General features: G+C 50.0%; 1 protein-coding gene across 4 annotated transcripts in view; it reads left to right on the forward strand.

Moving 5' to 3' along the window:
• Positions 1–7,757: 7,757 nt before the first annotated feature.
• Ten-m (teneurin transmembrane protein Ten-m) overlaps positions 7,758–12,050 on the forward strand; it is a 324,269-nt gene continuing 319,976 nt past the window's right edge. For 2 of the 4 annotated variants that reach the window (XM_076893495.1, XM_076893496.1), the window contains exon 1: positions 7,758–7,839. In XM_076893495.1, coding sequence (XP_076749610.1) covers positions 7,824–7,839 — 16 coding nt within the window. In that variant the 5' untranslated portion in view covers positions 7,758–7,823. The remainder of the gene's footprint in view (positions 7,840–12,050) is intronic. The other 2 variants (XM_076893502.1, XM_076893504.1) reach the window with 1 other exon arrangement.

The following is a 12,050-nucleotide window of genomic DNA, read 5'->3' on the forward strand; positions in this document are numbered from 1 at the left end:
AGTCGCGAATGGGCTGAAATAATTGAGCAAGCGCGGAGAAATCGTTCCTCTAACTAAGCCTCGGGAACAAGGATTTCGAGGGATATTTGTGCAGCCCCGCCGTAAATAATAAACGAGGTAGTTGAGGGATACCGCGTTCACGCGGATACGTTTTCGAGCAACTTTCCCTCGCCGCGTACACAGCGGCGCGGCTGTTTAAGCGGTTTCTCGATGCAAATTGCGCGTGAAATCCAGTACATCTGCGCGCGAGCGAACGCGAGAAAAATGAAGCGAGCGTTCCAAGTTCTCGTTGACAACTTCCAGCGACGCGAGTCGAGGAATAATAATTTCTGATCCCGTCTAGGGTGGGTCCACCGAACCCTTCCGATCTAACGAGGTAACTCGATATTACCTACCTCTGGTCAACCCATGCAGCATGCCTGAATGAAATTGAGAAAGTTTTTCATGGAAAGTAACGTATACCCGTAAATCGTTTGACCGTGACTCCGCCGCGGTTTTCTATGTTAGTCTCGTAACGAAATTACGCGCGAGATACGCGAAAAGAGCGGAATCTCCCTTTTTCTCTCAAGAAAGTTCCACTTTCGATTTTTTTTTTTTTTTTTATTTAAATTGCAAAAGTTCTTCGCGCACGCGTCGTCGATCGATAGACCAGGGCGAAGGTGAGACCGGTTGATTAAAAATCTACGAGGAGTCGATCGTAAACCATCGACAAATACGGCATCGTGCATCGAAAGGGTCGCATTACGGGGACGTAACGAGGCACTTGTAACGAGGTTAAGCCATGAGCTCGCGGCGTGCTAATTTCCATCGTGGATTTAATGGCACTTAAAAGCGCCGTTTGATTAAACGGCGAGCGAAATCTAATCAATTTCGTCGTCGTGCTCGCTCGTCGTGTCGCTGACCCGGTGATGTCGCTCCTCGAACCGTGACGAATGGAGGATGAACGGGCAGGAGTCACGGTTACGCGATTATCCCCCGGAATATCCCAAAATCGGTCGATCCGTATCCAGGAATTCCACGTGGAAATCGCGGAGAATCTTCGATAACGAACGCCAGGAGAATCACGGCCGCGAAATCACGAGGGGGCGTAGAGGGAAGACAAATAAGTTGACACGGGGGTCGTTTACGCCTCGGTCACGAATCCTGGGCTACAATTTTTATTAGTCCACTGGCGTGTCATTAGTATTCCTGGCGACACGGGACAAAGCATGGAATAAGAAGGAACAGCCAGCGGGGTGGGCGAACAAAGAGCCAGCTCGTCGAGGGCACGGCCAGAGCCGGTGCATTACGTTCAACGCGTCACGCTGTTCCAATTTATAAAGCTGGCTACGAAATTAAGAACCTGTAAATCTGCGATTCCGAATTAGTATTCCGTCTGACGAGCGTAGCCGCGTCCTCCCGCGTCGAGCCTCGAAATCGCGACTGTGACGCGTCCCCGTCCCCGCGCCGCGCCCCTGGATAAAAGGGTGGCATTCGTATTGCGAACAGCCGACTGGAATATATGACTCGGCGGCGGCACGTGCGGGCGGGACGGAGAGGAAACGCGGCGCGAGCGAGCGGGGAAATGAACTGGAAACTGTGACGGTGAGGACGAACGAGGCGCGCGCGGGACAGGGATGATACGGGGCGCGAGAGGGATGGAAGGAGCGAGCGAGTTACTCGGGGATAAAGAATGAGACGGAATTAGCGAGAAAGGGTGGTGGAGCGAGCGTGCGAGCGAGGGAGAGGCTAGGAAAGGTGGTGGGAAAGGGGTGAAAAATGAGACGGAAGTCGCTAGTGAGCGAATAAGTGGACGCGTAAGGGTGAGTAAGAAGGCGAGCGAGAAGTAAAAGATATATAATTAATGTGGATTGATGATCGATCTCGCTCACGAATTGGAAATTCCATTTCTAGAAAACAGAGCCTTAAGGCTCGTTTTTTTCTTTTTTTGAATCAACGTCGGTGAATCCTGGGCGAATTCTTTATCCTCGAAGACTTGTATGGGATTAATTCGAGGGAACGAACGGGAAGATCAAACCGAGTAATCGATTTTTCGATCGGAAGGTCTCTCACAAGGAGCGTACCACGGCTGGGTGCATTGTCATTCACCTGGCATAGTTCACACGCGGGTCTTTGTTGTTCCAACAATAGCTAACTAACAAATGGCTCTATAGACTTGCAATTGACGCGCGTACTGGGTAAAACGTATGCAAACACGATTACAAACACGATCACAACCAAATCAGTGCACAGTACACTGACATTACGTAATCGTCCCAGGAATTAAATTGCCACGGATCGTAGACTCCGCGTATTTATAATAATGCATCTGCTTTATCTTAATCGTTATTTGACTGAGATGAGAATGGCCAATAAGAGAGAGAAATGGAAAAGAATCTAGCGAAGGAAAGCGAAGTGAAATTCTCCTTCTCGAGTCCATTTCGTCTCGCCTTTTCCTCGGTGGTAAATCGTCGGGCCATTTTTGGAGGCTGCCAGGATCAACGACAGGATCGAGCCAACGGCGAGGAAAAAGTATCCGCAAAGGGGATAATCTTCGCGAAATATATCGGCGATCATTGTCGTGGTGCGCTGTGACAGAGCGTTGCGCTCCGTTGCTGAAAGTTCGCGGTACATTTAATGTATTACGGGGCTGGATGGAAGCGGAGTACTATGAAAAAGGTTTTAGATCACTCTGACGGGCACGTAAACTCATCTTGGTTTAAACGTATCTCCAAGCCGCGGAGGATACCAGCGTGAAAATTCGAACGATCCGTTTGTATCGCTTTTTGGCAACGCTCGACAGCCCCGTCCCATTCATCAAGCATCGCGCGTAATTCAATTACATTTGCTTAACGAATCCCGAATATTGCGCTAAATGAAGATTTCGCGTCAATATTGTTTCAACCAGAAACGCCCTGCGCCGCTGACGTTGTTGACGTTGCTACGCCATTTCGTAATTAATAGTAATTACAACAAACTGTGTCATTTATTGACTACAACGTCGAATCTATCGCTACGATAATACGATCCTGTCCGATACGTGTCCTGGCGATAATTGATCGAACGATAGCTCCGATCGAATCACTAAGGAGGCGTTTAATTTAACCAATTTCAACGAACGTACAGCGTAACCCGCGACCTTAGCATTGACTTGAGATTCACGTGGCAACGCGCAGCGTTTGTACGTCGACCAGAAAGGATTCAGAAAATTTCCTCCAACCCGACGCTATCCACAGCGTCTACTATGTATTCCTCGAAGCAGACGTGATCGCGAATAAAGACGTTATACCTCGAAATGATTGAATATGCGCCGCGGTGAATTAGCGGCTGTCGTTGAATTAAATATAAGACGCTTCGGGGGTCGGATCTTGGACGGCAGCCGCCATTAATGTCGCCAACCCTAACCACGGGTCATTGATATCGTGATTGGGGTGCATTCGTAATGCATCCTCGCGGTGTACAGCTGTACGCCCTTAACGCGACCCAATGATAAAATTGTATCCGCTACAGGCCCCAGTAATTTCCGAAAATCCATCCGGATTACTTAGGGGCGATCCTGAAAGTCGTCATCGCGACACGAGTTGCATTCTGTTGGAATAATTCATCAAACGCACGGACGAACGCGCGCTTGCCGTTGCTCGCAGCACGCCAGACTACTTTTGCTCTGGTAATTCCACGTTGGAATCTAATCTTTTCTCATCCTAAGGACATCGTGCTAAACTCTGCAGCCAATTAGACGAGACGACCGACGCGCGTATATATTTCGTGCCTACGGGCTCGGATATCCAATTTTATTTTCTTCTTTCCATTCGCGAAGCCATTTTAATTTACGACGGAATACTATTATTTCACCGATATCTCGCGACCTCCTCCCCCCTCCAGGCCCTCGTCTCGAGAATTTTTCATCCGTCCGGTTCTCGAACCGGAGCACCTCTCCGTCTCCTCGATATCTCTTTCCATTAGGATCGCTAATCGTTTTATCATCTCAAGATTAATGGGATCAACGGGGCGCTTTTAATTTCTCTCGTCAAGAACCCACCGCTTACGTCAGCTCCTTCGCCGGCGGAGGGAAATGAAATTCTCGTTTCATATTCGAGATTGGAGATCCCTTCTCTTTCTTTTTTCTTTTTTTTTTTTGCGCGCGCGACTGCAAGGAGAAATGCTTACGTATATATCCCAGCAGGCATCGTGAAATGTACGCGAAACGGTAGCTCCGTCGATGCCGTTGCAGAACGACCCTTTGACGTACGCTTAGCGCTGAATAAATTCGATTTCAATGGTTATCGGTCAGCGATCGCGTCAGCGTTTTCTTTACGTTAATTACATCGACGAATCTCCTGCTGAAATGATCTTAAAACCGTTGAAGCAGTCTAAAGTGGAACGGCTCGAATGGTCGCTCCAATAAAAACCATCGTCCGACTGCTGACTCACGAATTTGCACCGCGACATTTTGGCGTAAAACGCACCCTGACGAATCGCATGCAACGCGTGTTCAGAGGGCCTCGTAAAAGGTGTCCACGCGCAGGGTGTCCACGTACCATCCACACGCGGTCCCGGTTTTACGCGTTGCTACTTAACGCGCCGACAATGACTCATACGAGCACTATCGAGCACACGTGCGAGGCAACGACGGACCAATAAAACAGCGGGTTGGTCGAGGACGAGACTGGAATTGCCGAAATTAAATTACAAATTAGACACCGGACGGAAATACGGGTCGCCTGGCGACAGCCATTACGGTGCACCGTCTAGCGGGACAAAGTACACGGAATACGATTAAAAATCAATCGTTCGTTAAACTATTTCCTTTATTTTACTCCATCAGTGGTATTCCATATATTTTGACGAATTTCTCGATTGTTGGAAAATTTCGCGAGACGCAATGGTTCGACTCGAGGGGAGACTTCACCCTTCGATCGTTCATGAGAAAATACCCGGCTGTACTATCCTCTCGCTCGTCTTCCGTGTACCCAGCTCTTTTTCCGCCGGCGGACAAGACGCGTATTCGGACTTGGACGAAAAGTTGCTCGCGGAACTTTCGACGCCCCCTGCGTTTCGAAGAGCGGGGCACGCAGGCTCGCGAGAGGGAACGCGCGTCCTGACGACGATCGACGACGCGGGTCGTGTAATTTTCGAAAAAGTTTCGCCCGGTCCCGAGGGTTGGGACGGAAACTTTTCGGATGGAACGGCGCGATGTAATTGGAGAGTCGATCGGTTCTTCTTCTTTTTTTTTTGGACGAGGGAGGAAAGAGGCGAGCGTTCGATTCTCGACGAAACGCGAAATAATTCGACGGATAGGGCCTGGAATTTCTTTCGATGCGATTCAAGAATCGTCGAGGAACAAGACGCAACGTTCGAACGGCGAGAGTTGGAGACAATTCCGGGTGAAACGAGGGAGAGGCCAGCCGAGGGCGCAAGCGAACGTTCCTCCGCGGTTTCCACGAATGCCAGACGCTGTCGATATCCCCGGCGAAATCCTCGGGATAATTTGCTCGGCAAGTTGGCGAATAAGGGCGGACAATGTGGTCCGCAACGATGGAGCGCAGGGGTGCTCAACTTTAATGTCCGACCGGTGTCGGTCGTTAGTTCAATGTACCAACATCGGCCAAGTATTAACCTGAAATGAGCGTATAATGGCCATGCCGGGGATTTGATGCCGGGTATCCCGGCATCGGATCGTATGGTGCTTACCAACGCGCATGCATGCTTCGACGTATTGAGTTTAGATTATATACGCCTGTGGCGTCGTTAAAATTAAGCGTTCTATCGATATGCGGGTCTGAGCGTCGCGTCGATATCGCCTGGGGAAGAAAATTCGGTGCGCAACGACGTCCTTGTAAACTCTTTACCGAAATCCTTTATCTCTCCGGGAGACGTTCGACGGTAACCACGGACTAACGAACCAGCCGACGATCGAACGGATCAAAGTCGATAAAGGACCAGGCACTCGAGGAGATAACCGGTAAATCGGGACACGGCGGGAAACGGAACGGGAATTTAACGAGGGATACGCGACAATTGAATCGCAGGTTGCTCTTTCACCGCTCACCTTTTCGCCTTTCGCTCCTCTGGCCTTATTGCCGGCCATACCAGGGCCAATTCGAGTAGCAACTGGCGTCACGAAAGGGTTCAAAGAGCGAGCTCCTGGCCAATTCTTCTTCTCGCGCACCCCTTCGACTACCATCCAGGCGTTACGGTTACGCACGTACGAACCGATCCAGACACCTTACGACGCCGGTTCCCCGCCGACCGAGACGGACTCTCGATCCTCGATTCTTAAAATTCCCGATGCAATTCACTGGCACACGCACACGGGCGATATTGAAGGAAGTCTACCGGTGCCCTTCTCCTCATCTACTCGTCGGCATTCAATAGAACCGGACGAAATATTCGGAAGCAATTTCTTTATGATAATTCAATTTTTCCCTCGATCCAACGGGGCGGGTTCGCGATTCAACCCCGTCGATGTCGGGAGACTGACCAACGGCCGCAGCCTACATACCTGGCGTACCGATCTTCTCGTGGCTTTTATCCTGCAAATGGCCACCGACCATATTCGCTCGTATCGCCGCGAACAGGTTCTCGAGAATATAGAATCGCAGCCGCCTTCTCTGAATTCACCTCGAATCTGCCCTCGCGTTACGCGTGCGATCGTTACCATCGACGCTGCTTCCGTGAAAACTGATCGACTCGTGGACGGAAGTGGCTAAGACGGTGGAAAATTTATAATTGGCATACGCGTCGACGAGGAAGTGGATTCGTTCGTTCTTGCGTCGGATTCGTAATCCGTTCCGTATCGATTCACCTCTCGAGCATATCGAATCGCGGCCATTGGTGTCCCAACGCGCCCAGAACTTTCCCATTATATCCCTCCGCTATAAATGGGCAGGCGTTATCCAATTATTTCGACCAGCCACGGCACAAATGCATTCTTTGATTACTGGCTGGCCCGGCTTGCTGTTCTTCTAAATGGTATTTGCTGAGACAACTTCCGCCACTCTCCTCTGATTGTCTTTCCGAGCGTCGCGTTCACGATGGACTCGCGTTAAATATGCGTCGCGCCGATAATGGTAACACCCGAGGGAATGTCGCTCGTCGTTGAATGGAGCCCCGAGAAATTCAATAATCGCGTTGCCTCGTAACGCCAAATGAACGCTGTAACCGACGCGGAAGGAGTAAAATAGGGCTTTCGATATAGATATTTATCGGCGGCTACGCTGCGATTCCTTTCATAAGTCGCTAATTAACTCGCCAGATGGACACGTCGTTTGGCGGTGGTGCCGGTTCAGAGCTAGCCAATAAGGGTTTCTCGTATATTGCCGCCATCGAGGGGAAGCTGAACGGGTCTACACGGCTAGCTACCCTCGGTGGGGCGCTTCGATTTTTCAATTGACGTTTAGAGCCGGAAGAGAGCGGCGTCGACGAAGAGATGACGAGCGGAGAACGAAAACCGATCGATACCGGTGTACGAACACTCGGCTGAAGGTGTTAACGATGCGCTACATCATCGAAAAGTCACGGTTCTACAAATTTGTCGATCGAACAAAGCCAAGAGCCACTTCTGGGTAGTCTCTTGCGAGAGGTTTTAGGGGATCGAATTATAGTACTGAAATAGCTTGTAAAATTTCGCGAGTTTGGCGAGCACTTAAAAATTCTGCCGACACTTGTCAGTTGGTTCGTAGAAATAGAAAAGTAATTTCACTTAGAGGACTAACACTGTACCGACTTTGAAATCTCACGCAGTCGAATCACTGTTCTAAACTAATCTGTTTCAGGTGACAACTTGTATCCGCGCGATCGTGACTCCGGCCAGGAGTGACCATCGAGGTACATGATAGAAGGACATGAACTACTCTCAAGGTAAGCCACACGGGATCGCGAAACGACAATCGAACCGGTTTACAATTTCGACGGGATCCAGCGAAACGCGACGGTTGATACGTGTCCTCTGTCTAAATACGAGGAAACGCGCGGACCAACCCAGACACGGGGGTGGCTCTGTGCACGTGGAAAATTCGTCGAAGGTTTGTCGTCGTCCGATCTCGAGGTTCGCTCGAAGCCAGCTCGAGCGGTCTGAAACAGTTCGGAAATTCACTCAACTAATCAAATACCGCTAAAACCGCTAAACAAGTTAGGTTAGCAATCTACGTGCTCCGAATGGCAACTCGGAACTGCTCTGCGGCTGCGAAGCGCGAAAACGCTCGCGACTGCTTCCGCAATCCGCACGCCCGCCTCCACCTTTTCACCCCTGCTACGAGCCACACGGAATCCCTTAACGAGGGGAAACGACTCGACGTAGACGTGTCCGACTCTTCCCGTCCGCTGAAAGAAATCATTTCTACCTGGCTTCGTGCAGACTCGACGTCTGCGTTTTCGTTTGCTGGATAGAAACCACCTCGAGGAGTCTCTATCGTCGAGCCCTCCGACTTGAAAGCTGAAATTGCCTTTTAGAGGGAAATTAATGAAATCGCGAATGTTCGTTTCGCATTTATTTCTCGATGGCGGAGCGAAATCCATAGCGACGATCCATCGAGACGCATCGGTGTTCGATCGATACGGTGAAATAGTAATTGGCGCTTTTCTCTTCGCCACTTGTTCGCGGCAGGGGATAAAAAATTCAACAGCTTATCCGTGTGTTGGGTGTTCCCTGAATGCGCTTTGAAATTTCGAAGGAGCGTGTAAATTAATCAATGCAAAATACGGATTATTCCGAGCTGCCCGTTTAAAATAATGCAATTCGATCGCGAATTAAATGATTTCGCGTTTACATCGTTTGTTTCCGTATACACGCCGGTTTAATCTTCTCTAACAATACGATCGTGCAATAAATATCGTATTATTTAAATATCGCAGAAACAATTTCGACCGCGTTGCACCGCGATGCAGATAGCCACGGTGCGGGAATAATTTCGGTGTTGCGCGTACGAAATTTTCAAATCCCGTATAAACTGTCGACCGAAATTATCGCCAGCGAGCTTTCGATATTTCCAGCCGATGACGACGCGGCCTCGCGGGTTGCCCAGAAGAATTTAATTTCCCGCTAGCGGACCATTACGCGAAAGACCCGTCGCAACCCCTGAGCGGTGCGCCACGAAAAAGTCACTCGAAACCGTCTACGTAAACCGTGAACGAGTTTTTAATTGTAGAAGGATCGCAACCCACTACGGGGTTGGTTCCTGGGGTGAGAAGACACGCGCGGTTAGCGTCGTCGAGATGTTTTCCCCTGACCCACTCTGGCACCTCATAATTGTTCCCATATTTAACGGTCGAGACGTTACCTTCCTCCTACCTGCTCGCTACAGAATCCCACCTATGCCGCCATGCGACAATTCACATGCAAATGTATTATCCGTTTCTCTGTTGCGTGCACCACCGGTATCCCAGCTTCTTTTCTTTTCGTTTCGTCGCGCTTGGCTGTCGTCTAGGCGGTGGTTGCGCGACGGTACGAGAGGATCGTGGCTAGGTATGCAAATTAAGTCGATCGTTGGACGATATGCACGGATCGTGTAAGTTGGAAGGTAAGGTTGCTTCGCGGTGAATAGAAAGTTATTGTTAAGAGAACTCTTGTTATGGATGTTGAACCGAGTGGCTTTATTATTAACCCCTTTTGTGGTAACGGAGGAATTTGAATTTCCGAAAAGAGTCAGCGGTTGGTTCGACTCGAAGTAAAAGGGAAATGGAAGCGTCCAGCATTGGTATCACGCGATCAATAATACATCTCGATTTGGAACAGTGGATCGAGTTTCTGCTATCGCGACCCTTCGAGGGTAACCCCCGCGCGATCGAAACTTCCTTTAGCCGGGTATAAAAGGAGACGCAGGGAAACGGGCCGCACGCCAGCGTACCGAATAGAAGGCAAATAATGAATTTAGTCTCTTTTAAAGAGGTTATTGAGGGAACCCATCGATGTTCCTAAACGCATGGCCGACCGAGCGAGAGAGCCAGGAACCACCCTCGCGCTTCTGCCTCCCACCCCGTGCGCCATCGGTAACATAATTACGAAACTCGTCCTTAACCGTGCCAAAGGGGTTGTTTCTTTGTCAATTTTTTCCCCCCAGCAGCCTCTGTGAAACCGATGTTTACTCGGATGACCACTTTCGCCACAAATCTCGATCGCAAAGTTCACACCACGATCGGAGCTAAAAGTTAATCCTTTCGTTTCACCCTTCTCTTTAAATCGACAACAGCACTTTTCGCGCAACATTCTCCCTTTCTTTTATTCTTTTTTTTTTTTTTTTGTTTCGAAGATCGAAAACTCCAAGTCGCAAGCGACGACGACGTCCGTGGTTGGAATAAAGTTCGAGGAAGCCTCGCGCGAGGATTTAACGATCCTCTCGACAGCCATCCCATTTATGTATTGTAAATACCATGTAATCCGTTGACCTCTCGGCGACGGTCCATTCATTACTGGCGCGGTTGCCATTGTTCCGTTGCTATAATTGAATTCCCAAGGCAGCCGCTGGCAACCAATCCTCGTCCTCCCCGGCATCAGCGATCCGAGAGAGCGCCGTCGATTCCACGTCGAAACTCTACGAGATCCTGATTTACCCCATTCAGCCGGGAATAATGCGATATCCCGAGCCCGAAAGCCGGCGTCGAACCTCGCCTCGGAGTCATCTTGGTCGAGGGTGGCGTTCGCTCGGTCTTAAACCGTCGCTCCGGTCCCTCGCGCGGGTCGATTCTAAACGAGCGTACGCCCGCGTTCGACTGTCGCTTTTCCGGGTCCGCGACGTGATTTTCATGCTGAGAACGAGCGAGACCGCGTCTCGCGTCGTTTTATTCCCATCCGACGCTGTCTGTATCTGATAAGGCGGAACCGAGGGCTCGTCTAGCAGCGGCTAATTAAAACGGGAACCCAACCGAGAGGCTAGCGGCGCGTAACTTCGTTCGCTCGAGCATAGCCGAACGACGCGATCTGTCTTCGACGTCGAACCGTGTTTTTGTCCAGGGGGTTGGGAAAATGGGGTTGAAAGTTGGGTATTACGTATCCGGTCGAGAGTGGTCTCGACGCGCGGACGTTTGCGGGAAGAATCGAGGTGTAAATTGAACGGCAGGCTTTGCGTCTCTACGTTCACGACGAACAATCACAGATTTCCTCCCCCAGCGTACCACTGTACGACGACCTAATTTACCATTCGATTCGTTGTAACGAATGTCGATTCGTTCGCGCGCTAGGGGCTTCGCGGTCTTATTCACCCTCAGACACTCTCAAGAGTGGCTCGTATAGATGAGGATTACAAGATAAGTAATACCAGCCAATATCGAACGTATATCAAGCAACATCCCCTGCTGATCGTATGCAAATCCTTCGCAACGTCCGCGTATCCTCCATCGGAAGATTGACGCGATCCACCTCGAGTCGTCGGGGGTAGAACGCGAACGCTCGAGCGGGGAGGCGTATAAACGCGCAGCCCAGCCACCTCTAGCCTCCCGTCCCCGTCATGACTGATGACCGGCATTACGATTTGTCAATAACAATTGTCCCTAGTATAACTGCGCCGCGCAAACTGCAACTGATGGCCGACATCGATTGTTCACGTCGACGTAACTGTCCACCACCGGACTGACCCATAACGCATCCGCACCAAAAATCTGCCGCCGACAGCACCGTCGTCGATTCAGACGAAACTGCCGTTGTTCTCTGTCTAACGCTGGGTATACGTTCGTTGATCAGCCTCGAACGATTCACGATTTCTCGAGCTTCTCCTCGCCTTTCTATCGTCTTCGTTTTGTTTTTCCGCGCTCTGGTCTATCCGATAAAAATGTCGAACCCATCTACTTTCTCCTAAGATACCAATATAATCTCTTCTTTCAATGTTGATGTGCATAATGAATACACAGTGGAAAAAAGAATGTTCGACGCGGCAACAGAGGGTTGCACGCGACGAAGGGGTGGAAACGCGGTGGATGATTGTAAATAAGAAAGCAGTGCCGTCGTCTATTAGCTCGAACAATCCATTACCCGTAACGACATTAACAAAGCGGGTTAACTCCATTCATCTTTCTCAGAGAGGAGAGAACAACGAAACCCGCGGTCCCGTTCGCTTCCCGTGAAAAAAACAGAGGAAAAT

Source organism: Xylocopa sonorina, chromosome 4, assembly GCF_050948175.1.
Source record: "Xylocopa sonorina isolate GNS202 chromosome 4, iyXylSono1_principal, whole genome shotgun sequence".
Classification (NCBI taxonomy): domain Eukaryota; kingdom Metazoa; phylum Arthropoda; class Insecta; order Hymenoptera; family Apidae; genus Xylocopa; species Xylocopa sonorina.